At 39.7% G+C, this 26,784-nt stretch overlaps 1 protein-coding gene across 2 annotated transcripts; it reads left to right on the plus strand.

Annotated features, from left to right (window-relative positions):
• The first annotated feature begins 2,768 nt into the window (after nt 1–2,768).
• On the plus strand, nt 2,769–26,200 carry RNF182 (ring finger protein 182). 2 transcript variants are annotated; one of them, XM_026047053.1, is made up of 6 exons: nt 2,769–2,875; nt 5,088–5,208; nt 16,496–16,605; nt 20,626–20,703; nt 23,412–23,478; nt 24,616–26,200. In XM_026047053.1, exon 6 carries the CDS (start codon nt 24,854–24,856, stop codon nt 25,589–25,591), a length of 738 nt encoding a protein of 245 aa, XP_025902838.1. In that variant the 5' UTR covers nt 2,769–2,875; nt 5,088–5,208; nt 16,496–16,605; nt 20,626–20,703; nt 23,412–23,478; nt 24,616–24,853; the 3' UTR covers nt 25,592–26,200. The 2 variants fall into 2 exon arrangements, with proteins under 2 accessions (XP_025902838.1, XP_025902836.1); XM_026047051.1 differs by lacking the exon at nt 2,769–2,875 and having other exon boundaries at nt 5,058–5,208.
• The last annotated feature ends 584 nt before the right edge of the window (nt 26,201–26,784 follow it).

Consider the following 26,784-nt stretch of genomic DNA (forward strand, 5'->3'; position numbering starts at 1 on the left):
GAAGATGCACCTATCAAAGCCATCTCAGTGAAAGAAATGAGAAAAGGAAATGTTAAGATAAAGAAGATATGGGTCTCCAGCAATTATGAACATGAGTAGCATATAAAATTGAGACAGACTTCTGTCGCAAGAAGCATATAGCTGGAATTAAGTTTTAAATGAAGGTTAATTAGGGTTGAACACTTCTATTGCATCTATTGCTATGATATTTCTCTTTTAGTTTTTATATTAAGAATTCAGATCTATTCAGTCATAAGCAAAAAGCAAAATTTACAGTGGAGTTCCTTGCTTATGTTGATTGCAGTGTTCTGTGCAGTGTTTAAAAGTGTTTGTCTTGTGCTTCTTGGTGAAGTGCCACAACAGTTGTTGTATTGAAAATGTCATAACCTGGATAACCTCTGTTTTTATACAAAACTGAAGAGCGAATTCTTGAGTTTATTAAATATATAGGAATGGAGACCTCAGGTTAGTTTAGCATGATGGAAAATAGCATTTGAAGATCATACTCTGGGCAATCTGAAATTGAATGCACCTAGTAGGAAACGAAAGGTCACCTGTGTGTAATAAAGACCTGGGGACTTCTATTCCCTTGGACTGCATGGCAGAGAATGAGCAAAACATCAGAACTCGCTATGATCCTATCTTAAAAGCCAAAAGGATAAGCAAAATATTTATGGCTCTGCTGACATGTCCCATTTTAGTACAAGTGGAACAACTGCAAACTCCATTTGATGAGGTTTATCAGAGGGGATAAATTGAAGTGAAATGAAATGAAAGGTGAGGCAGTACCAGGGAAGAAACAGGATAATGTACTATAGAAAATATGACCCATAATGTAGTTTGATGCGTGAAAGAGTCTGATGGCCTACACAGATCTAGATAGTTGCTCAGACTATGTCATTTCACACCTTTCTGAGGCCCTTGAGTCCCAGCTATCTTCACAGAAAGCCTATTCTCAAGTTGTCTTGAAAGAGACCTGTAAAGCTTTATACTATGCAGAGGTCAAGGCTTGACCATGTTCTGCTTGGTTTAGTCAGTCCTGGTTTAATATATGCTTTATCTTACGTCTGAGGACTCTAAATTAGCTGTTTTTTTCTGGAGCTGACATGTGGGCTTGCCTAACCAGCGGTTATTTCAGGTGTAGAGAGACACTTATCACCTCATGTCTGGAGGTTGCTTGCAGCAAGGTTGCTAAGAAGGGCTAGGGAACCTCAAGAGCAAAGCTCAGGGAATTCTCCTGTGGCCTTTGCACACATTATGCACCGAAACGCTCGCTACCCGATACAAGCTAATGTTCTGACAGTAATACACTGTGCTTAGTCAGGTGTACCTTAGAGTAGTGTGATATGTGGTAATTATGACTTTCCTAGAAAACATTTGCCGGTATAAGAGTACTGTCGTAAGCTGCAGATAACTTAGGCGCCTTGAAAACATACATCTTAGGTTTCAAATTAATTTGCAGAAGCCCATGAAGAAGCTTATCCATCTCTTAGAGTCTAAGATGTGAAGTTTCTAACCCGCTAAAACTCTGTGATTTTTAAACCTCAGCCCTCTGTGGTTTGGCTCAGCTTGGTTTCCCTGCAGATCTGACGCAGCACAGCAGTTAGGCCCAACAAATGCTGTAATTAAGTATACCTATCCTTCTCCTGTTTTATGTTTTGCACTGTAGGCAGCCTGATCCAAACATTCGGGGCTGGTAGGGCTTACAACTAAATTATTCTGAAATGATTGTGTGTTCATGTGAAGCTTTAACTCAAATTAGTTTTTCCAGAAGTACTACTTTTAGTAAAATTCTAAATACAAGACTTTCTTAGCTCTCCAGGCAAGATCTGTGCAAACTTCAGTAAAAGTTTAAATTACCCAACAACAATTAATCTTAACCCATGCAGCACAACAACCTGGGCTGCTCCAGCTCTCTGAAGTGTTGAACAGCAACTTGAAATTCCTTAAGGTTTTTTCTTGATGTCTCTTGCTATTCCCGGGAAATTTAGCCCAAGTGTTACAGAGTTTATGACCGTCTGACAACCTCAGCTCATGAATGTTTTGTAGGAATGTGCTGAGTTGTGGAGGTAGCATCAGTCAAGGTCAAGCACTGCTACTTGTGCTGCTGTGTTCAGGAGTTGGGAGTCAGGGAAATTATCTGGTGATGTCTCTCAGCTTTCCTCTTTGATTAGCAGTGATCTGAGTGGTATGGGGAAGGTGGAGGCCCAGCAGAAAGCAGGAATGTGGTAATCTGGGTTTGAGAAGAATAACTGTAGCGGAGCCTAAAACAGAAAGCTGGCAGATGTATGGGACTGAAGTCAGGAGGAAAGCGGGAGTTGATGTACAGCCCGTGATGGAGACGTAGACCTGGAGTCAGGGAGCATGGTGGGAGCAACCTGGTTGGGACAGGTATGAGGAATTGGGATGAGATGGGGCTGGAATTAGGTTAGGCTGGAGGAGTCCTGGCTGGGAGAACCGTAAGTATTAAACTGTGTTCTCCGTTTCCTCCTGGTGCCAGGCCCAGGATGAAGGTTTATGGTTTCCATCTGTTGCTTTTAGACCACTTAGGTTTTTAAATCCTCAAGGCTTTAAACACCCTCTGCGGCTAAAGTGGTTGTCAGGGAATCCAAACCTTTGCATGGTAGTTTTGGGGAAGGTCGTGATCCAGGTGGGGGATCTCACCATGGTCGGCAGGTCATGGACAAGAAAGAGGCCTCCCTTCTCAGGGAGGTGAATGGAGAGCCAATCTGCAAATCTCACGCAGGAGATGAGGTCCTGTGATCTGAAAGGAAATATTCCAGCCCTGGTGACTCATGAGCACTGACCTGATCTGAATCTGCTTAAAAAGTCTCTGACCTTGAAGTTTTCACTGTGGAATAGTTTCATGTAGAAGGTAGCAAAACTACAATACAGTTTTAGTCATACAGTCACACATCACTTTCTTCCACAGGAAGCTTCATGAAGAGCAGAGTATTTGACGGTCCTTTAGTGAAACATTCTGGTTTTATTCTTGTTTAGTTTGTAGCCCTCACAGCCCGCTCTTTACACACCATTTAAACCCAGCACCAAGCCCAGCACTGTCTCTTTCTTTGTGGGCTTTTATTTGGCTGGCATATTAACAAGCACACACATGAACTGAAAAAAGATAGAGGAATATAAAAGCCCTTATAGCACATAGACATTATATAATATATCACCTGAACAAAGTACGATTCAAGGACTACCCCAAATGCCTGCCAAAGGTGTTTACAAACATCTAGTTAGATGAAACTAAATGTTTTTTCCATGTTGGAAGATACCCTGGCAACCCTTTTCAAGCTCTGAGAGTTACTTGCAGAAGCTGCTTACCAAATGTAAAGCTGCTGTCAGCCTAACAACTGAGCGGGTTCCCTTGTGCTGCTGAGTGCTGTGGCCGTGCAGGTTCTGCAGATCTTCCACCACGTGCTGGGAAGCAAGTGGCTTCTGCAGACTGCCCGTGAACCCACCCTGTTGCCCCCACAAGGCAGCTACCAAAGGGTCAGCCCAAATATCCTGTACGCTCACTGGAAGAAAGTGATGTGCGACTGGGGAATTAAACCATGCTATGGTGCATATGGACGGATGTTCTGTAACTCTCAAGTAATTGGCTTTGTTTTCTGTATATTACAGTATTTTATTCAACATAACTGGTACCACTGGTACTTTGTGCTTTCCTAAAGCCATCTACCTGGTTTGAAAACAAACACAAAGAAAAGAAACCATTGATTGTGGTTTATTCCAATGCTCAGGTCTACATTAAAAATACAAAAGTCTCTAGCTCCAGTTTTCTGACGTTACTTGCCTGGGTCCACTGAATCAGAACCCTTTTGCACTTGATGCCTTAATTCCTGTGATCTAGTTCCCTTTCACTTCGTTCCATAAACAGATTTTGCTGTTTATCTTCATTTTTTACCATCCTTTTAAGAATGTGGGCATCAGAATTACCTGAAATATCTTAGCATCACCCTCACTGAAGCAAGAGTAGTGGAGTATATAGGAGTAAAACATGCCTGTTTCTCCATCCTCACTGTTCTCATGTTTCTAAATCCCTGTTGCTAGGATTTCATACTCAGCGACTTGCCATCCATACCTGTTTAGATCCCCTCTGCCCCCACCAAGAGATTCCAGCCTCATTCCGAAGGTTTGGGTTGATTTTTCCAGACTTTGCATCTCACTGGATGCAGATACATTTTGTTTCAGTGAGCCAGGTTTGCCAAATAATCCTGTCCTCATAATTTATTGCTCTGCTAAATCTTGGTGCAATCCATAAAATTTATCAGCAGCTGCTTTGTATTTCCTTCAAGTTCCATGGTGATAACATCTACTAGCCCTTGTCCTGAAGCATTTTGAAACATCTCTATTTGATGGTTCCTTCTAGCACATGTTTGCTGAAAAAATGTCTGTGTTTTTTTTAATCCCAATGCCTTATTCACACTATGCAGTTAGGTGCCCCATTACATGAACAATCCTGCTTTTCTCTGTAGCAATCCCATAAAATAACTATGCAACAAGAAAGAAAGCACTTCACCATTAAAAAGAAATAATCTTTTCCTTTGTTATTTCCTCATTTTGCTCACCTCGCTCGAGGGAAAGAAGTTATTGTTGGGTGGAGGTCCTCTCTACTTTTTTTTTCCCATATTCTGGCATATTCTCACTATTCCCCTCCATCATATACCTGCAGTTGCCTTGTCCTTGCTGTGAGTCTTTGAGATGAAAGTCTTTGATGATTGTGCTATTAATGAAGTTAACAGTCAACACTGTGAATAACACTGGTTAAATAAATGGAAGTGAAATACAATCTTACTGGTCAGATCTATCTAAAAGAAGCAAAAGAGAGAGTGTCCCCTGACTGCATAGCTTATGTTTTCTCAAGTATAACCATGTGTTATAGTTGGGACGATAGGTGTGAGAGTCTGTTGATTTAAAGATCAGTTCAAGATGGGAGATTGCCTTTCTGGCCATCTCTGTTCTTTCAAAATCAGGAGCAAATATCCATCTAGTCAGATGAATAACTGTCTTCTTTGTACCATAAGTCTCTTAGCCTAAAACATTAACACCTTAATCATAAACTGCTGTCTCTCTCACAGGACAAAAAGAGAGCAGAGAAGATACCACCGATGAATCATCTGTTCTTATTATCAGTCGCTTCAGTGATGACTGGATGAGTAGATAGAGCCCAGAGCTATAAGCCAACTTGGCAGCTGGCAGGTAAGTCCTTGGAAGCTCACCAAAATGCTTCCTCGAGAAGCACATCTCTGTTTTATAGATTATATTCTACAAAACTGTATCCTAGTCTATAAAGTCTCAGCTTTGGCCAATGGGATTGTGCTTAAGCATATATCTAATGTCAGTGGAACTTAAGCGTGTCCATACCTGTAGATGTGCTTAAGTAAGGATCTGAAAAAGGGTGCTTTCCTGGGTGGGGAAGAGAAAAATAGCATTTACAAGAGTGAGGCAGAGCTGAAAATTAATGGCATCATGGTGATACAGAAAGAGAAGCATTAATGTTGCGTTTTCATGAATCCCATAAAATTCCCAATGAAGTAAGTTTCCAGACAGTCTTATGACAGCTGTCTTTTAAAGAATACATTAAATTATCTTTTATGAATCTTTTTCCCACCTGTACCATCTGGCAGAAAGCTGAAAGCATTTTATTGCTTCTGGAATGGGGAAAAAAATGAATGTAACAGCGTCTCCCTTCCCCTGGTCTAACTCCCGAGATGACTTGCCTGACAGTGGTGTGCAGTGATCACGGATCTGGCAACACTTGCATTATGAAATGTCTTTATATGAACTTACTGTAACATAGTCAAAGCATTTACTTCATGGTAAAGTGTGTATATATGCACTTTAGGGATGAGGATAATCTTCATTGCGCTCATCGGCGTAAATATAAGGCTTTGGTAACACTTGTTGACAAGCTTTTAAAATACAGATTGTCATCAAATTTGGGAGGATAGAAGTATGACACAATAACATATAGAAAGAAACTTTATTGCATTCCCTTTTTAATGCAGTTTGATTACTCAGATAGGAGTATGAACGAGTAAGTTGAACAGCCTTCTGAACTTCACTCCCTGTTTAAAAATAAGCCTTCTAGCTCTTATTCTGTTTCAGTAAATTTGCCTATGAAAATAATTGTCACTAGTGCAGGTCTTGTCATCTGTTTTCACTATGAATGCTCTTAATATGATGATGCTTGAATCACTATGTTGTCACGAATATAGACCATAAAATATGTATATTTTTTATATATATATATATGTGTATGTATGTATTTTTGAAATTCTGTGGGTCTCCCGAGTAGCATGGCTTTTCTGTAGTATTAGTCCATATGCACATAAGCACATATTTATATATCCACCCTCTCAAGAAAGCTACAGTATCTTAAATGGCACTAATGTACAAACATATATATGTATTAGCAAGATAGATCAGGAGTGTAGATTGACATAACAGATGTATATGTGGATATTGCATAGGTGCAGTGCTGTAAAATGCTGTACAAACAGTTCATCTTTGTGAACTTTTGTTCGCTTCTTGCTCAAGGAAGAGAAATAATTTAACACAATATGATCAATAATGAGCCACTGTGGACATAACTCTATGTAGGTGTCCAAAAGAGTATTTACCTACTGGTCATAAAATAGTAAATTTTACCAAACAGTAATCTGATCATGCTGTATATTTGTCACCTTCTCCGTTTTGCTCTGAAATTCTTTCAGTAGCAATATGTGGTATCTTTTTTCTTTGTTCTTTGAACTTATCTTTGTCACAATTATTTATTTCATTCCTGTGATTTCAGGAAATCCAACCTTATTTGAACGCATCTTTTAAAAAGTTGTTGCAAAGAGTTGTTCTTGATGTTTTATTTTATTGCTCATATACTAGTAGTGTTAACTAGAACAGTGATAAAGAACAAAAGGAAACACAAACTAATGCGATGACAAACACCAACTCCTGCAAAACAAAACATATGTGATTTTCAGTCTATGTTGAGGACTAAGGTTAACATTGCCCCAGTGCTTCTGGTCTGAGGTTCTTTTGATAATGTTTGAACAGTTACATTTGTAAATATATTTGGAGATTTGGGGAGGGCTTCCATGAGGTTTTCATTGATGTGGTGTACCTGTAAAATTAACATTTCATTTAATATATATGTTACAGTAAAGACGATAGATTAGATTTGGTGCTATTTGTTGCTAAAATGCTGACAATATATAGGCAAGACACAAAATGCAGCTCTTACTGAACCAAATTTAGGGTCTAAACAGGCAGAAGTACACTAAGGAAGATGCTTCAGAAATTTCCAGAGAATCTGCAGTAGTGTTATTTGGAGAGAGAAGGACATTTGGCATCGCTTTTCAGTTGAAATGGTAGAGATTTTGTTGTTGTTGTTGTTCTTATTTGTATTTTAAATATAGTGAAGGTGGGAGAAAGAGGTGTTGGGGGAAAAACCATGAATGAGTAGAAGGTTTTCTGGATAGGAACGTGGATAAGAATGAACTTCTATCCTGGCAGTAATATTAGTAGATTAATATCCCTAGCTTTGTGCTACTGGTACACAGTGTAATGTTTAGGTCAAATTTTCTAGAGAATGCACTGAAGGAGAGTTTTAGGCCTCATAACTGCAAGCAGATGCTCCAAAGTGTAGAAAAATGAGCGTGGAGCTCTCAGATAACAGGCAAAGCCTGAAAAACTCGGGGAAAAAAAATGGAATCAATATATTAAAAAAAAGTGAATTGATATATTTCAAGATTATATTGTTCTGAGAGGAGAAACAAATTCTTAGGAAAGCAATTTCATCGGCATTCCCAGCACGAGGCAGAGGCTCAGCTCCCACGAAGCCCGCTCCAGAAATGACCTCATTCGTGCACCGTGCCATACGAGGCCCCTCGGGCTGGCACCCAAACCCCGAGCAGCTGCCCTGCACAGCTCCCCGTGCCCATTCCCAGCAAAAGAAAGGCTCTAGTCAGCGCCGTGAATGGTTATTCACCCGTCTGCAAAGCTGGGCAGCAAACAGGCGGCCTCGTACATTCGCCCGTGGGCAGCGCCGTGATGGGGAAACCACGGGGAATTGTGTCGATAGGAAATGTGCAAAGATTGGGCTTCTTGTTCAGCCAAAGCCTTGGGTTCCACCAGTGCCATGGGCAGAGCTCGCTTCCTCTGCGCAGCTCCAGATGCCATAGAGGACTATAAAGATTCTTATTTTGCAGGCCAAGCTTTCATTTCACATAAACAAAGAACTTCCACGGATGCACCAAAGGGAGCCTTTGGACTGCTGGAGGTCTGAGAGGAAGGGGACTCGGGCAGGATAGTGCTCTCTTCCCTCTCCTGCGTGCCAGGTGTCCTTGGAAGATTGTTTTGGGCTAAAATGTTGTGACCATTGCATTCCTGCACCTGCCTGTTGGGCCCTGGGATGTGCTAAGCAGATATGCGCACTTTAAACCAGTTTGAAAGTTTCTCTCGTTTACATTTTGAACCTAAATGGGCCGTTGTTAAGGAATAGAGAGCTATAAAGGCATCTTTGATCCCCTGCCTAGTCTGAGTGAATTAGCTAAATAGCGAATCTCTCGCCTCATTATTGTTCATCATTGGAACAGGTCCAACTGAGCCACCTAGTCATTAATACAAGGCATTGTGGAAACGGTATTGTATTCCAGCTTCAAGTTGGTTATCCAGGTTTAAGTTGGTTAAAGTGCGTAATTTAAGCACCTCCTGGATAATTCTGTTAATTTCTTCTTTTCTTCCATCATGAATCAGCATTTAGAGACGTGTCCTCCATGTGAAGTGTCTTTGGGAGGGACATGTCTGTGTTTGTGTGTGCTCCTCTTCCCCTGCCTGTCAATATCCATTTAAGGGCCTGACTTTAAAGGACAACTATGTCTTAAAATTTTTCTCAATCTCAATAAAATTCTTTATCCAATATTATTGTATGCAAACAGCCAAACAGCTGTTATTAGCCATAGTATTTTACCTGATGTAATTTGCTTTATGAGGATACAGTAGTGCCTGTTTTCATTTTCCAAATCACAATTTTGGCTCTTACTCTGAAGTATCATATATCTCTGTATTTTCCCCAATATCTAGTAATGCACTGAGAAGCATGGAAGTGTAGTGTGTGAGGCAGCAATTTCCATCAGTAATTTTTCCTGGAAAACACACTGTAAGTTAGACTTGTCTTTGAAAGTCAGAATCATCGGTCATATTATGAAGAAAACTAGCTGAAAATGTGACTTTCTGCAGAAAAGATAAAATTGTAAATTTCTCTTTATTTGATGATGCAGTTAATGCATGATTCAAATATAATCAAAGCTCAGTCTTGTTTCTACATTTGTTCTAGTGTTCTTGCCCAAACCCAAGAATATATAATGAAATAGAGGCCTGTGGATGGAAACGTGTGTACAGATATTCCATGCAGTGCCTTGCTAAAGCTTAATGGCCAAACTCATGTTGGAAGTAGAGAGATTTGCCATCCTGTGGGATGACTAGACCCCCGGATGTGACGCAGCTGGGTCTCCGCATCTAGGGGGTGAAACTGGAGCTCCGGAATTTAACAGATTTACTAGCAGTAGCCAACACCCCCAAGAAGGTCTGCCTTTAGTGAGCCACTGCGGAGGCTGAGGGTCTACTAAGATTTTAAGAGTTAATATGAAGTTAGACTCTATTAAGAGTTTATTTTCTCCAGAGCCGCACAAAGTGATCAATATGGGCAATGGGAGGTAGCCAAACATGCCTGTTAAACTGCCCATATAATATACTCTGTTCAGCTTGCTGTCCCTTTTTGCTGCTGTTAATGCCAACCTCTCATCCTGGGGATGTGCTTTGTGGAGGAGGTCACAGTCACAGTGGCATGAAAGGCTGCCCTCTAAATCCGTGAAAGAGGCGTGAGGATTTAAGTGAATTCTTCACCGAGTCTGGCATTAAATGGGTGCCCGAGGGGTTGTGGACCCTCCATCCTTGGATCTGATTAAGGCCCAGAGCAACCCGAATGAAAGGCAACTTCAGAGCTGTTTTTGCAGGGACTTGCAATAGGAAGCCTGATTGCTGTAAATGGGATTGTGTGGGTGTGGAAGTCCCAGAAGGAAGAGCAGACAAAGGGCTATAGGAATGGCTGTTGATGGCACCCAGATTAGCAGGTCACAGCACACATCTCCGTGCAGCTTCCCAGGACACCCACCTCAGGAGACCAAGGACGAGCTCCTCATGACTCACCCAGGTGGGACAGGGTGACTGACTGTCACTCTCCGCTCCTGAAGACAACAAAAAGGCACGTCCAGCAGCTGCACATCCAGCAGGCAACAAAAAAAGAAGCCAAGAGGAGGACTGGATAGCGGAGTCCCTTGTCCTCCACTACAAGGAGAGTATCTCGCACCTTGGTGCTTGTGAGTACATGGGTTGCAGGGAGGGAGCTGGGCGCACTCCCTTCCAGGCATGGCTGCACTGGTGAAACCCAGGCTTGCAAGGCTCTTTTCTGGAGGTTGCAGGAAATAGGATTTGAACCTGATGCTTCCAGAGGCTCCTTCCCATCTCAACAGTTTTATGATTCTAGGACTTAACTGCAGGAATGAGTGGAGTTTGTTCTATGGTCTCTCACTCAAGAAGTAAGATCAATATATTCTGATGGTAACTTCAGGTCTTAAATGTTCAGTTCTTCTGTCCGTCAGTGTCCTTACTGGTAAGACTTAAAGATTTTATTTTTTTAACATGGATTGGTCACCCAGATACAATAATAATAATAATAAATCTGCAGTGTTCTGAAATCATAAAAGTTATAATTCAGTGTTCCTCTGAGGGATTATTTTATGTTTTAAATCTTGTGCTAAATAATCCTATCCTTGAAAACATAACGAAAAAATGGTCTATTAGGTGTTTATGATCAGAAGGCTATAAACTCAGTTCCAGGTGGCCAGGGTTGAAATGTCTTCTCAGTCGTTGTTAAAGCGACACCACAGTTATATTGCAAATAGTGGGGATTATGTGTCTCAGTCAAAAAAAAAACGCAGTTCTGGGAATGAATTTCCCAATTTGTGGACTCCCATCTTGTTTTGTTCTTTCTTCACTGTGCTGAACTGATTGTATGAGGCTGAATCCACAGATAATCTTTCTCTTTCATCTCTACTGTAATGCCCTATATGGAATCAAAGCTCGTTACTGGAAAGCAGGCATGCCCATCCCTTCTGCTGCTGTTGGGGAGCCCTTGTTGGTTTGCTCTGTTCTGCTGGAGCTGCAGTGAGTCTTGGTAGCCACCCTGGACCAGCCCTTAACTTTAATAGTATTTTCCATTAAAGGAACCAAGCTTGGGGATCTGACAACTGTGTATGCTCTTTTTCCCTGCATCTTAGCCCCAGCCTTCTCTGGGTTTTTATAGCTACCATCATGTGCAGTTGAACTTAACAGTGGCAGAATTTGGCCATATCACAAAATACAAACAACTTCTGATATTTCACTTTGGCTGCTTTTTGCTGACATCTCAGTCTGCCTAGTTTACTGAGAATTCCAGTGTTAAAAGTTTATTCTAAGTTTTGTGCTTGGGTTCTCCACTGCTTTACCATTCTCCTTCACTATTTTTGTCTTTCCTTCTCATGGTGGGAAACAGAAACCATATCTCATTTCTCCAATTCGTCTTACACTCGATTAGTCCCTTATTTTCCTATCATGCCTATCTTGTAGAACAAACAGTTTTCCTCATCCACCCATCTCTGCCTTAATATTTTGGTATTTGATTCTTGTAACTTGTATAACCTGTAACCTACTCATCTTTTACTGACCTAACACTTGCATTTCTTGCCTTCAGAAGCCATATCCAAACCTCTTACATTCCTTGGCTGTCTTCCTAAACCATATAATTTGGCATCTTTGAAACTCTCTGCAAATTCATCTTGTTTTTATCACTTTTAAGGCCTTCTTTCACTGTTTGTGCTTTCTGCTGTGTTCATTCCCTGCTGTCTGCAATTATGCCAGTCTAGAAACCATTTCTTCTGAAATTTCTTACTTGTTATCTCCCTGTTTTCTTCTACACTGTCCATTCTGTGTTCACTGAGATCCGTGATACTCCTGCTCTTTTTTTTATTTTTTTCAAAAACTCTTTTCAAAAACTTATTCAGAACTTTCTTTTAAGAATCCCAAGAATTGGAAATAGAAACTTTGTTAAACTGTAATCTGTGTTCAATTACACTCATGCATCATCAATAACTCAAAGCAGTTGAGTTCAGTGGCCTTGCACAAGCATAAGCAGGAGTAAGATTTACTGCAGAGTGCTTAGAAGAGGCAAAGAGCAGATAACCTGAAGGGACTTTTTTTTGTTCCATTTAGATCTAGTGCTTAATAGTGTTGCTATTAAGATGTCTTATAAACTTTAAAGACAATTCTAATGCATGGCACTTGGTTTCTTTTCCTGAATAGCTGAGTTAAACCTCACGAAGTTAAATGGTTGCTGATTGCGTTTGATGGCGGGTGCAATACAAAGCTCTTTGAAAACCATAGTGTAATAAGCTAGTAGTTGCACCTGATCTGTTTGCAGAATATGAGACGCATCAGCGATTGTAATGTCTCGTTTGGACACGATACCATCAGTGTGAGTGAATCAAATACTTCATTCACATGATATTGGATCAGTAGGTCCTCCAGACTTGGTAGCCTGCCAGTGAGGCTGCCACAATTTGTGCATTCATAAGCACTGTCCCTGAGTTTTGTCTGCCCCTTTCTGCACATCCCAGTGTATTAAAACAACTTTATCTTTTTGGGGTAGAAAACAATAATCTACAGTCCTTATGAATTACTAGATGCCATCGTAGTACTTTACTGACATTGTCCACCAGTTGGATTTAAATACTACAAAGAACAGTTCTTTACAGTATTTAATAATTTAACCTTTTTTTTTTTCCAATAACAGAGCAACTGTATATGCTACTGACGAAAGCCAAGCAGAAATTAATGGTTGTTTGTATTAGTCTTCTAATCAATACAGTCTGTTTTGTTGCTGCTGCTGTTTTTCTGAGCAGGATTTATATATTTTTAGGAATTGGGTATTTGAGTCAGTAACAAGATTTAGAAACACCAAGAAGATGTTTGTGCTCTGAAACAAAACCCAGACAAAAGCCAGTGTGATCTGTTATTATATTTGCTCCCACTGCACTGTTTTCAGTTGAATCATTCTTGATTTACACCAGGGTATCTAGTTTACAGTATCTTGGTTTCTAATGAACTAGCAATATGCCCTATTGCCGTCTTGCTAATCAAAAGGCTTTTAACCACTCTGGCCTTTTGCACAAAGTCATAAGAATCCTTTTATTGCCACACCATGCCATAAATTGCATCATTTAAAGTGTTGTACAGGGCTGTATGTGCAGTTGAGTGGGATCCCTGAAAGCACTTGTTCATGCATGGGTGGCGTGATAGTCTCTTGCTTTTCGTTGTAGAGAAGGAGCACTTAATTAACAGGGAAAAAATCACATGAACTGGCTGAAATAAGTGAGAAAAATTTGGAAATAAGTGGAAGAAATTCCAGTTAAGGACAGACATATTCTCACAGTCCTTTTCCCAGTAGTTCCTTATTTGATCTAATATGAATAGAATCACAGAATCACAGAATATTCAAGGTTGGAGGGGACCTCTAGAGATCATCTAGTCCAACCTTCAATAGCTTTCGTGTATTTGAATACATGCACTATATGTGATCCAAAAAAGCAGCTTTGTCATCAGAGATCAATCTTAGGTGTGTGTCTAGAAGTTTTGTTTGTTTAAGGATGTAATTTAGCATTTTCAGCTAATCTATAATCTGGAAACCTCCGTCTGGGTTCCACCCTTACAGTGGATAATTCTTTAAAAGATAACCTTGTCAAAGAGAAGAATTGCTCCTGTGTAAAGGGCTCTGTCTGGTCATGTATGTCTTGATCTGGCATCCAAAGCTGTGATCATCATTGCTGTGTTGATGCACGATTGCCTTTTTGCGGTGGTTGCTTGGTCTGGTGAGTCCGCCTAATATAAACTTCGCTAGGAGTTTATCAGGAGCAAAATCCTGAAAGTGAAGGATGCTCAAAGCTGTAGTTTCACATAAGCTGTGCTGCTTCAGATACCCAGCATGTTAATGGACCCTTTATGAAACTTTGCAAGGCTACATGTGGAAGAAGGCAGCCAGGCATGATATCAATAGCAACATCTGCCTAAGGTGTTGAGTAAGTGGAGATGAAAGTCTCCTTTTGTGTGTGTGTTTACTGGTCCTGTAAGTTGCCTACTTCAAATTGAGATGAGTTTGGAAACTTGGGGATTGAAAGGTTAAACTTGTGACAGGAGATATCCTAGAAGACGATACATTTCAAAATGCAGTGTTGTGTAGCTTAATGCTGTATAGGGACTGGTTACAGAGAGGCAGGATGTATTGGCCTGGATCTAAACGGAGGATGATGTAGTGCGAAATTGTAGGTAGATTTGGCTGAATCTCATGAAAACCAGATTAAATTAGCTCGTGTAGAAATACATGCTGTCACAAGTAGATTGCTCCCAGTACTTGACCTGGCTTGGTTATCTCTAAGCTGCAGCACATTTTGAAGTATAGATGTATCTTCTATGGCAAAATGCATCCAGCACAGCTGAAAGGATGTGTCCTCCAGGGCACCCTTGCTGAGGGTGCCCTCCAGAAAGACAGAAGGAAAATGTGAGCTCTCAAGTCCTCAAGGAAGGCTGTAATCATCTGAGCCCGCAGAAGATGCTAGAAGTAATTTTATGCAATTTCAGTGAGAGCTCCTTCTGTCACAAAGCCAGGCCCGAGGAAAACAGTGTATTTGAGCTTGCTGCAAATATGGTTTGTGTTTGCAGAAATTTGAGGTTATATAGAGTCACAGGGGATGCTCTGCTGCCTTCTGCACTGATTACTAGTGCAGTATTTGTAACCCTATAAACTGTGGTCTAGTAGGCTAAAAAACAGCAGTATGCCATATTGATGCTTCAAATGTGGAGCTTTTCATGGAAAAGTAATAGCATAAAAAAAAAATAAAACCAGATGTTTCTCAGCTTCTAAATAGCTCTTACGTATCTCTGTTCTTCTGATTTTTCCCCTTTTTTGCGAAGTGTGTACATTCAGCACACTGGAAATGAGGTCTTTGTGAAATATGTCATCTTGTAATGTCTATTAAATAAGGTCATTTACTAACTCATCTTTTTCATATGCCTTTTTTTTTGGGAGGGGGGAGGCATATGGAGTGTTCAGAAACTTCCCATTCACCTGCTTTAAGTAAAATGAGAACAGAAGAGATTTATTATGAGAGAATTTTTTAAAAAATATTTTAAGATGTTCTCAGGTATGTGTTGGTTCTATCAAAGTTCTTAATTAGGAGAAAGCAATAAATATTTTTCATTCCCTGCTTTGTTCCATAAAACTCAGACAAGAATCTCACTCATAATACTGTACCATAAAAAAATGATATCCTTTGGGGCAGTCGGTAAAGCTGCCGGGTTGCTGATGGGATTTATATTTATATAAATCCAGAATTTGTTAGTGTTCTGATTTCTAATTTTCCTAGTCCTTTACAACCTGTAACAATGCACTTAAACTAATATCCCAATTCATTATAACCAGTTAAGAAAACAGCAATATCTGGTCTCACTTATTAATTTACATTAACCCAGGCAAACAGGCAAGCGTAAGGACCCTCTAAGGACTATATTGCTTTTTAAACCTTTAGAATTCCCTTTTGTGCTTCCTCTGTTTTCTTTCTAGTTAGTTTCAATAAGCCCAATGTGTTTCTGGATGTGTCAGAATAGTTTTGAAAACTCTTGAAGCAAATCGTTCCCTTTACATTTTATAAGATGCTCAAACGTAAACACTTCAAACATTTTGAATTTGCCTAACATTTCAGCTGTTACAAATGATGTCAAAATACTGTAGCTCTGCTCTTTTTCTTTTGGAAAGAGAATTAGAACAAACTGGTTCCTTGCAGCGTGTAGTCTCTGCATTATTACTGTATATATGGTTCCAAACCATGAGGATTCTGTTCCTCTCTGGAAGTCGTCTGTCAAGTAGCACTAAACCTCTTTCAGTGGGAGTTCATGCTGTGTAAAATACATCACATTTCACTGCTAAACAACGTGTTATAACCAGAGCAATTCATAATAATCTCCTTGAAGCTTAAGTCCTTTATAAGCCTTCATCTGAGTTCAGCAAATCTCGCCAGCAAAATACTCCAGCGCTGAGACCGGTAGTGTAGCACTTCATGGATCCCCGACAATCCTGGAGTCATTTACAGCAGTTAGGAAGATATCTCCGGACTAACACTTAAAGCTGCTGTTTAAGAGGATTCTGTATTCCCTAGTGGCATAAAATAATAGCAGTAAATTTTCCTTGCATTTTTGGCAGAGTGCAGCTGTGCATATTGCTCGACACAAATTAACTCAATCCATTTCATCCTTTATTTAAATATATGCGATTTTATCTCATGCATATTGGTCTAGAATTATCCATATGCCTGCAGTATTTTTTTTCTTTTTTTTTTTCCAGTTTGTTTGCAAGCAGCTACTGTGCAACTGTGAAGCCCTGCTAGATGAAGCGGAGCTGCTGTGATGGTTCTTATAATCCCATTTTCAGCAGAAACATTCAAATAAAGATATGTAAGTAATTATTTCCAAATATTTCGTTCCATATTCACCTATCCTGTAGAGCTCGTGGTTTGTAATGAGCTTAGATTTTGTATAAAAACATAATGAGACTTTTTACTTATTTGAGCAAAGGTTTATTACCAAAGTTGATGGTGTCAGTTGATAATATGGCTGTTTGATGCAGCCAAACTGAAAAAATATGCAGTTAAAAACAAATTTTCTAGGCTCCTACAGCTATTATCTCTGCATATAAATCAAGCCAAGCAGGGCTTTTCCTGATAAGTGGAAAAGTCTTGTCAGAGGACAATACAAGTTAAAGTCCAAGCTAATGACTCCTACCTGGCACCGATCTGTAGGGATCCTTGAGTGCCAAAGATGCAGTTGAAGGCATACAACTTAGTTAGCAAGATCTGCTAATATTACATTTTCAAAGCATCGCTTTTCAGATATTTATTGTCTTTGAAATATATTGATAGTGACATTTTACTTTGTGATAGCATTGTGCTTCTAGTTGTAGATAATAAGATCAAGGGATAAGTGAGTATAGGCTTTGGCTTAATAAGCAAAATGTCTCTATATTGCAAAAATAAAATTTTATCTCAGCAACATATTTTTTAAATATGTATTTTTAGTGAATAAAAATGGTGTTCTCACAATTTAGTAAAACCAGATGAATGTATTGTTTCCTGGAGCCCTCCCTTCTCCTCTTAAACTCTTTGAGACTATCTGTAACATCAACTAGATTAGCTTTGGGCTGACAGCTTTTCCAAAGCAGTGTGCTGGTGGAAGACCAGGCCTGGAAAAGTTGTTTTGTGAGTGGAAATTTGTATTGATATTGGATTATTTTGCCACATGTGGTATGCAAATGTCCTGTGACTGAAGTAAATACAATTGTTCCTTACTATTTCGCTTTCAGAGCAGGACAACAACACAAAGTCTGAGCAGCAATAAGAGAAAGCCCTCTTACCAGCTATAGGCAAACTATATGCAAACTTTAGTCTCAGTATTGCCCTGTGTAATCCCCCACCCACCATTTAGTGTTTGTACTAGCATATCTAGACAATACAGGAAAAAATTTGCATGTAGTCATTATCCTCGGAAAAGTCTGAAACAGAATGGACCAAGAGAAATATTGTTACGTGCTAGACAGATTGCTCTTAACAACAACTGAGAAAGAAAGAAGTCTTGGTGCCTTTCTCTTCCATTCTTGGAGTATTTTCAGCTCCATCAGGACAAAGTTAATGCTGTCTATTTAAATCATATTTTAAAGGTTGATTGGAACTTTTTGTAATGCATAAGATGGTTCCCCCTCTGTGAAGAGATATTTCTCACTGAATGATGTAGCCATGGTTATTTTTTTTTTTTTAAATGTTGTCCCTTCTGGCCCCTCCCAAATGATATAAAACAGAAATTGTGTCCTAAGAGAAATAATTCTGCCATATTTGGCATTTGTCGTTTTGCATGTGTCACTTTCAGTACAATAGTGGGGTTTTTTTGTAAGTCATGTACTTTATTTTATGGATTCATTTTAAGTTCTTATATTCCAACATACAGTAGCAGGCAAAGCAAGGAGGCAAACCCCCACAGTGTTATCTTCAGACATTCAGAAACCTGACACAAAACCAGACTGGCTGTTAATATGCCAAGTTTAAAGATAAATGGTCGGCATATCTGCAGGTCACATAATTAAAAATTTATGCTTATAATAAGAAATAGTGGGAAGCTTTTTATTTATTTATCATTATATATCTTTTCAAGTCATATCCTAGAATCAATGTCCTACAGCCTGTTCAATTATTCTCAAAAGACCTTCCAAAGGACACAAAATCTACAGTAGGGAAACAGAACTCTATCTTATCTGAGGAAGCCACTAAAAAAAAAAAAACTATTAACAAAAAAAAAAGAGTGTTTAACCTTTCTCTAAAGTAATGTATTTTGCAATAGAAACGGTCTTAATATCATTCATATTGCCATCGGTCATTTCTCTTGGTTTCAGAGTCAGAGAGGAGAAGCCGTTGGCTGTAAGGAAAGAGTATAGGAGAAAATACTTATGAAGCCCAAGCAAGCAGGTTGTGAATCAAATAAAATTGTTTTAGAAGGAACTAATTATGTTTAAATAGTGTATTTCCAAAATTAAATTAAATTTGTTACTATTTAAATACAAATTTCAAGCCACCTCTTTTTACTTAGCGATTTGGTGTAATGGTGTCTCTTTAAGTCAAGTTATTTAGTGTCAGTAATTTGGTGTCTGTTTACGTCGAGACAGCTATTAAGAGATCAGCCCCTTTTGTCCTTTATTAGTTTTATTCTTAATACAACCGCAGAACAACCCACAACTGCATGTCACATTAAGTAGTCATTCGGTGTATTGCTATATCAATTGTTCATGAATTATATATAAGAAATACATCTGTCTCGGGAAACATTGAAAAGGGTTTTGCTTGTGTCCACAAGCCTAACTGATGAAGCACTTTTTCTACATCACGGTCACTTTTAAGATTCATATCAGCACCGTGGTAGCCTCTAGCTAGAATGAAAGTCATTCAGGATCGAGTGGCATCAATAAGGCCTTCCCCAATATTCATACCGTTTTCTGTTACGAGCTGACGCATGAGTTACTGAGATGACAAAAATTATTGCAAATTGTATTGTTAAGAGGAAATGGAGCCTGTTGCTACTGAATATGCACTTGCAAAAAATGTAGAAAGTTCCCTAACAGCTAGTGTTACAATATTGAATAAAGTCAAGCATGTTAGCTAACTATATGGATAACGTCTTCCCTGCTTAGTTCCCGAGAGGGAAGGAAAAAAAGCATCAACTATTGATTTTTTGATTTGATTATTATTCGAAACAACACAATACTATTATATGAGTTCTCAAACTAAATGATCAGAGACCCATGAACATTTTACTCTTGTATTTTTATATCATTATAGAGGATTGTGAGATTATCAGTCAAGGACTCGTGCTGAGTATTATAGTAATAACTTCTGATAAAAATCATTATGTTTGATATTAGCTATGAAACACGAATATTTATTGTGTATGTCATGGATTTTCTCTTCTGTGCATGGCATTTCCTGGGATTTCTTGGAGAAATAGCCTCCCTGTCTATGCTATTAAATACTTTGTGTGTATGAAAAGAATGTGCTGAGGCATTTTCCAGAGCAGCTGATGGAGCTCACCAGACCCCAAGCACGGATCAGGGTGCCACGTTGTTTAACTCTGGTGCAAAGTCACCCGTTGATTGGAGTTGACAGGGAAATGCCCCTGCTTTAAAAACCATCCACTAGCAGCAGAAACTCTGCACCAGACAGGTTGAACATCCGAGAGCTGCCGGCACGTTGAATGTAGCCTGGACAATTGTCAGATTAGTAAAACTGTTTGGGTTTGGGGTTTGGTTTTGTTTTCTTCTCCTTTGTATTGTGCTTAGCACAAGCTGGAAATATCCAGAGAGATGGTCACTTCCTGCTGAGTCAGAAGGCAGCAGAGCTGTTTGAGCACGGGGGGCCACGGGAGACTCGTGTGTCTCCTGCTCTGGGCTGGAGAAGAGATTGCAGGTTGTCTGGAGAAGCAGAAGTGATTAAAGAGCTTCTGTGAGATTCCTGAAGGGAAGTATTTTGATATGATTTTAAGACCATTCTTTCAAAGCATAATTTATCTCCTTAACTGCGGTAATTAATTTTTTTTTTTTTTTTTTTTTTTTTTTTGGTGTGAATTTCTAACACTTGGAAATATGTAGTTGCTAGAAGACATAGCACCTCAGAATGCTTAGGTATGCTAGTGGGTAATACTGGAAGTGCTTTAAAATTAACAACAGATCCGTAAAGATAACTCTGGGTTATTTTACAGAAATAATTTTAGTACATGGGATTTCTCCAATGTGTTTCTCTAAATAGAAATAGTAACATATGGGTATTTCCATTCAAGCCAGAGAAATTGGACAACTTCCTCTCTCTCTGAGAAAACAGACTGAAGGATCTCCCATATGGTATATTTGCTGTACTAATTTTGTTCCCTCCTTCCCACCAGTTTTTGCCTGTTTGGAGAATAGGCATTTCCTGTCTTCCCTGTGGGTGAACCTTCACAAGAGGTTCGTCTTCACAGAAAGTAAGTTCCTGTATATTTATTTATTGCTGGCTATTTTCTCCTTCTCCTATTCTCTTAAATACAGTTGGCTTGCATTTAGAGGCAAGTCTTTCAAAACTTTTGAAAACATCATATATTGTGAAGCTCCATGGAGATATTTTATGCAGGTTAATTGCTGACTTCATGTATGCATTTGTGAGTATTTCATATGGAAGTTAAAATTCAGTTGCCCCCACAAGAAAGTGTGAGTTGAGTAATAAATGGATGGCTTGATAATCCTGGCAAGGATGATATTCCGCTAGTGAGGGGAAGAAGAACAGATATCCCATCTGCTTTGCCCTCTCAGCATTTCTAACGTCTGGTATCAAAAGAGTTTCATCAGCAACTAACAATTTTAGCTTCTTATGCACAGTTTGTGAATGCAGCAGTTGATAGGTGAGTTTAAAGGGTGGCCATCACATGCCACAAGTCACTCACCTCTCATTCAGGGCCTATGGGGAAAGCCCGTGGTCTGCAACTCAGCAGCGATTAGTAGCAGGCTAAGCAAGCAGCAGTGGCCTTGTGCTCTCTCTGGCCATCCGTGCAGGCTTGCTCTTTTTCAGTCTGGTTTTGTGAGTAGCCTCCTCTTGCTCGTCAAGCCAAGATGCTCCCTGTGCTGTTAAGTCTGTGCAAGTCCCACTTCTAGGACTGCCCTGCAGCGGCCAGCTGGAGACTGCTGTTTTTTCCTGTTACCTGGTCAAGTTACTTCTCTGTCATCAACTTTACTCCCTTTCTAGCAAAGCAGTCTGAGTCAAGCAGAGGAGACAATAAAATACAGGTCAGCCTGGGGAAGGAAAAGACAGAAAGTCCAAACTGGAGCTGCCTTAGGAATGCTAAGCCTACAGGAATAGTGAATTCACTCCTGCAGTCCTTGCTTTGATGGGACCAAGAAAAGTGGTTATCAGACAACAGCAGGTGTGCTCATTCCTGGATAAACTGTGAGGGATGCTGTTGTCATTGAACGTGTCTAGCTTGTTCGTATTTTGTTCTGAAAGCTGCTTTGCACTACGTAATGGGCACAGGAATGAAAAGTTGTGCAGCCTTGCAGCAGGTTGTGCTGGTTGTGGCAAATGCATTCTGTGGGAAACAATAGCAGAAAGTAGCTAGGCTTTCTTCTAAAATGTGTTTGTATTTTAAATGAAAGAGTAATTACCCAGGAAAGACTGTTTCAGTAAGTAACAGTCAGCCTGATTCTTCATTCAGTAAGAGACAAAGCTTCACAGACAGATCGTGTGAAGTGGGCTAAGAATACAGAAACATCAAATTGTTGAATAAGGAGGATTGGAAAGGTCTCTGGATGTTCTATCCCCTTGCTCAAAGCAAGGGCAAATTCCAGCTTAGAGCAATTTGCCCAGAGTTGTATAGTGTCAAGATTCCAGTATTCCTGGCAAACATTGTAACTTCAGAAAGAATAAACCCAGTGCTTTAAAAATAGACTGTGGGACTTTGATTTGATCTCGAATCATTAGGATTTTTTTAGATAACTTCAAAGAGGCTAGATCAGTACTATGATTTGCACTAAGGGATTTATACTTGACTCTTCTCTGGAGGCCAAGGCTAGAAAGAGTCAATGAAAATTGCAGTCTAGTATTAATAAAAATCCCAACATAAATGGAATATTTGAACATGAGATAGGGAAACACCTTCACATGACATCCTGTAATAATGTAGCTGGAAAAGAGAAGAAGGCAGAACATGAACAGGCAGAATATGAACACACAGCTAAAAAAAGTGCCAGTTTTCAGCTCCAGGCCTAACAGTATAAATGGATATGAGGAAGGAAAAAGGTAGAAAAGCAAAAAGACAGAATCATCCAAAAATGTGATAGGACTGAAAAGGTAAAGAATAGATATGATGAGAATAGCATGAATAAGAATTAATGGTTACATTATATTTTTTCCAGGAAAACATTTATAAATACAGAATAGTAAGCACTAATGAAACTACAAAATGTAAAGAGAAATTCAGCATCTGACTTAGCCAAAGAAGGAAGTTTACAATCACTGATATTTAATACTAATAGATACATTTTGAATAGACTATGTGAAAAGAGAAGCATGATGAAAGTGGCTTTCTTGTACGTGCAGTAAAATAAATTTGAAAATAATTTGCATAATAGCTATAGGCAGAAACCAAAATAACAGGATTGCTGCTTTCTGGAAATTAATGATCCCATTTTACTACTCAAGACAGCAAGAGTTGTGACTTCTTATTGGTAATGCAAAATTCAGCCACCTAAAGGGTGGTTAAATGAAGGAAATTCTGTCAGTTTTTCTTCCTATCTTTCCTCAAAGGAGCATTCAAGCAGAAATGATAAATGTGTGAATAGAATTGTTTGGAAAGTGGTCTACTTTTTTGTGAAAACTTGGAATTATTTGTTCAAAGATTGACAACAAAACACAAAGATTTTCAGTGCAGGTGGTATCAGAGACAGCTTACGATTTTCCATGAGAAGCAGACACGTTTTCTGTTTGGCTATACAATAATCTAGTTTTATGCCATAAGACACTGCTTGCCAGTCTTAACTGTGAAGCATTTGCATGTTAGTTATTCTAATTCACCGCAGGTATGGAAAACTAAAGACACTTTGAACTTTCTTGAACTTTCAAAGTTCAAGACCATAGCTTTGTTTGTTGGCTTTACTTCTGCTTTCTCAGTGATGCTTTTCCTTTTGCTTCTGCCTTTTGCAGTGGTGCTTTGCCCTCCTGTTGGTTGGCATTTCATTTCGTAGGTCCATTGTGTGGCTTCTCCAGCCTGGTAAGTTAGCTTCTTGTGACATTTTTATGTGCCTAAAAATCATTCAGATTATAAACTCTTTATGAAATAAAGAGTTCTATCAATGAATAAGGAAACTCCAAGTGCGACAAGGATAAAGGACAGATTATAAAAGACCTAGTTTTGTCAGAAAATGTCTAGCTTGTACATTCTGAGAATGGTGGAGCAATCTTTTTGTGGTTGTGTACCACAATAGAATACACCACAAGGATAGTCACAATACCAATAATAAAAATCATTGTAAGGCAGAGCTAGAAACTTGAAGCACTGAAGAAGTTGGAAAAGGTTTAAAAAAAAAAAAAAAAAGTAGATTGGAGAGGAGCCCCTATTTGTTTTTTCTTTACTGTGTTACTAACCTATATTGTGCAGGAAGACAGATAATAGAATTTTTTTTCAAGGGTAGAAGGAACAAGAGACCCATGAAAGAGACATTGCAGTACCTGGTGGAGAGCAGATAAAATCTCTTGACAGAAGTAGCACACTGCTGGAAAGAGAGACTTTTCTGTCATGTCCTTAAAAAAGGCACAAATACCTGAACGTTAGGAGTGAATAAAAATTGCCAAAGGAAGAGAAAAAAATGCACGTTTTTGGTAAACATAAACCAAACTTTTACTAAAATAAATAATGAAGAAATAATAATTTACCGAAATAGTCACTTTTTTCATATTCCATTAGCCTGCATTTTTTTGCAGGCCCAGAGAACTGGACAAAGCAGCTAGACCCCAGCTGCTCTGCCTGTGAATGAGTTTAAGAGGGTGCAAAATACAGTGCAGCACCCATCGTTCTGAGAACACAAGTGCTTGATTGTAGGAGAGGGAGTCACAAATGACTGCTTAGGTTGCATCTTCTGCTGAGAATTTCATAGGATGAGAGAATCAAAGCTACTCATGAGTCCAAAAGAAATGTGTGCAGAGTGAGGCGAATTTTTATCACCATGACTGCTATATATACCTCATATGTCAGAGAAGAAACTATAGGTGAATAGAATAGCCTTAGAGGAGAACACCTTATAAGTGCAGGTAAGCAAGAAGAGTTAAGCTTATAAAAAGCTTCTTTGTTTTCCCTTCTACAGCTATTCACTTTTTTTTTATATTCTTATTACTTTTTCTCTCCACACAGAAATTCCAGATTGTCTTTTTTACATGGATGCCTGCCTTGTAGTAGAGGAATTGCAGCACAGCATCCCTAGCAGAAGCTGAAAATGGATGACTCCTACTGATGCTTTTTGACAATTCATCTCTTCCTTTCCTGATTGACATGGGTGAAATGATTATTGGGAAAAAGAATTAAAAATAAGACCCAGTGACATAATTATCTATCGACTCCCCTTGCCCCAAGTGTGAAACCATCAGAAGAAATGACCACTCAACCAGCAGAGGAGTCTGTGGAGCCCCAGAGCTCAGATGAGCTCGAGTGCAAGATCTGCTACAACCGCTATAACCTGAGACAGAGGAAACCAAAGGTGCTGGAGTGCTGTCACCGAGTATGTGCCAAATGCCTCTGCAAGATCATAGACTTTGGAGACTCTCCTCAAGGAGTCATAGTGTGCCCGTTCTGTCGGTTCGAAACCTGCCTGCCAGATGACGAGGTTAGCAGTCTTCCTGATGACAACAACATCCTTCTGAATTTAGCTTGCGGGGGAAAGGGGAAGAAGTGCCTGCCAGACAACCCAACAGAACTGCTGCTCACCCCCAAAAGGCTGGCGTCCCTGGTTAGTCCCTCTCACACCTCTTCCAACTGCCTGGTTATAACGATCATGGAAGTACAACGAGAAAGCCCCCAGACCCTGAACTCAACGCCCGTGGTGGAGTTTTACAGGCCGACGAGCTTTGACTCTGTTGCAACTGTATCCCACAACTGGACCGTGTGGAACTGCACATCTTTGCTCTTCCAGACTTCAATTCGGGTGCTAGTTTGGTTGCTAGGGCTGCTGTACTTTAGTTCCTTGCCCTTAGGGATTTACTTGCTGGTATCTAAGAAAGTCACCCTTGGGGTTGTCTTTGTAAGCCTCGTTCCTTCAAGCCTTGTCATTCTTATGGTTTATGGCTTCTGCCAGTGTGTTTGTCACGAATTTCTGGACTGCGTGTCTTCTTGATGACAAATAACAGTGAAATAAGATGTGTTGCCATCTATGTAGCATAGTTAATTTAGCCTTTCTTAGTATTATTTATTCATATTATTGTACATCCCACTAAACGGAAGCAATGTCTCTACTTTTATGGTCCTTTTATTTCTATTTGGTTTTTGATTTGATATTTATTATCTTCTCAAGTTTTTTTTTTAAAAAAGCTAACTAATGGAAATAAAATCTATGGGCTGATTTTAAAAGGCCATATTGTAGAGAGGGATCAAGCAAAATTGCCAAACTTGATGCCTGCTGCACCGCCCTTAGTCAAATAAGTAACCATTTGCCTTCCGTTGGCTTCCTCACGTGAGTCAAGACTGCAGGATCGGTCCTGGAAGAAAGGAGTACATGGGGCAGCCTGTAGGTCAAAGGAGGGCATCTCTCCAGCCAAAGCATCTCATGCTTCGAAGTAGCTGTTATTTTTAGCTGCTAGTGAATTAAATCACTTTCTTAGTAGTATAAAAAGAGTAAGAAACTTTAATATTGCTTTTTCCAGTTCTTATTACAGCAGAAATATTTGTGGGAGACCAGTGATTATGGACTCCTGCATCTTGGGCATGGGGAATATAATTTTTCCCCCATGCTAGGCACAGCCTCCAAAACACTTTCCCCAAACTGGAACCCCCACCATTTCCCGCTCTGGTTGCAGCTCCCTCTGAGTTACTCCTAATGATAAGAACCCTCAGGGACCCAGCTTTACACTCTCCTCTAGATGCACTTTTTATCCCCCCCTTTTTTTTTTTAAGGGTGCATCCACCTTGGGCTTCCCCTCGCGGGTTCAGAGCTCTGTAGCCTTTCCCAGCTCTCTTCTCCTTTCACATCCCTGCCCTCCGAGTACTTCCATATCCAGACCACGCGCCTGCCCAGCAAGGGGCCTGGCTGCCCTTGTGCACATCTGCCCTCTGGAAGCTGCACAGGAGAATTTCCCTTAGGTGACTTGAGCGATCAGGTTAGATCTTCATTCCCCATCTCTGGGAAATGGACCTTTGATGACTAACACAAATTTGAGAAAAATTCTGAAATCACGGGTTTTGGGCCTTTTTTTTTTTTTTTCCTGCTTTCTGAGTTCACATAGTGAGCACGATAAGGAAGTACCATTATTTTGAGAAGGGTTCTGTTTAATGCAAAATGCATCCACGAGTCACCAGAGATCATGGTATGTG

This window comes from Nothoprocta perdicaria, unplaced genomic scaffold (genome assembly GCF_003342845.1).
Source record: "Nothoprocta perdicaria isolate Ctin4 unplaced genomic scaffold, notPer1 scaffold_47, whole genome shotgun sequence".
Classification (NCBI taxonomy): Eukaryota; Metazoa; Chordata; class Aves; order Tinamiformes; family Tinamidae; genus Nothoprocta; species Nothoprocta perdicaria.

What these genes read in the sequence shown, in the direction of transcription:
- RNF182 (XM_026047053.1), top strand. Translation starts at nt 24,854, where the DNA reads ATGACCACTCAACCAGCAGAGGAGTCTGTGGAGCCCCAGAGCTCAGAT.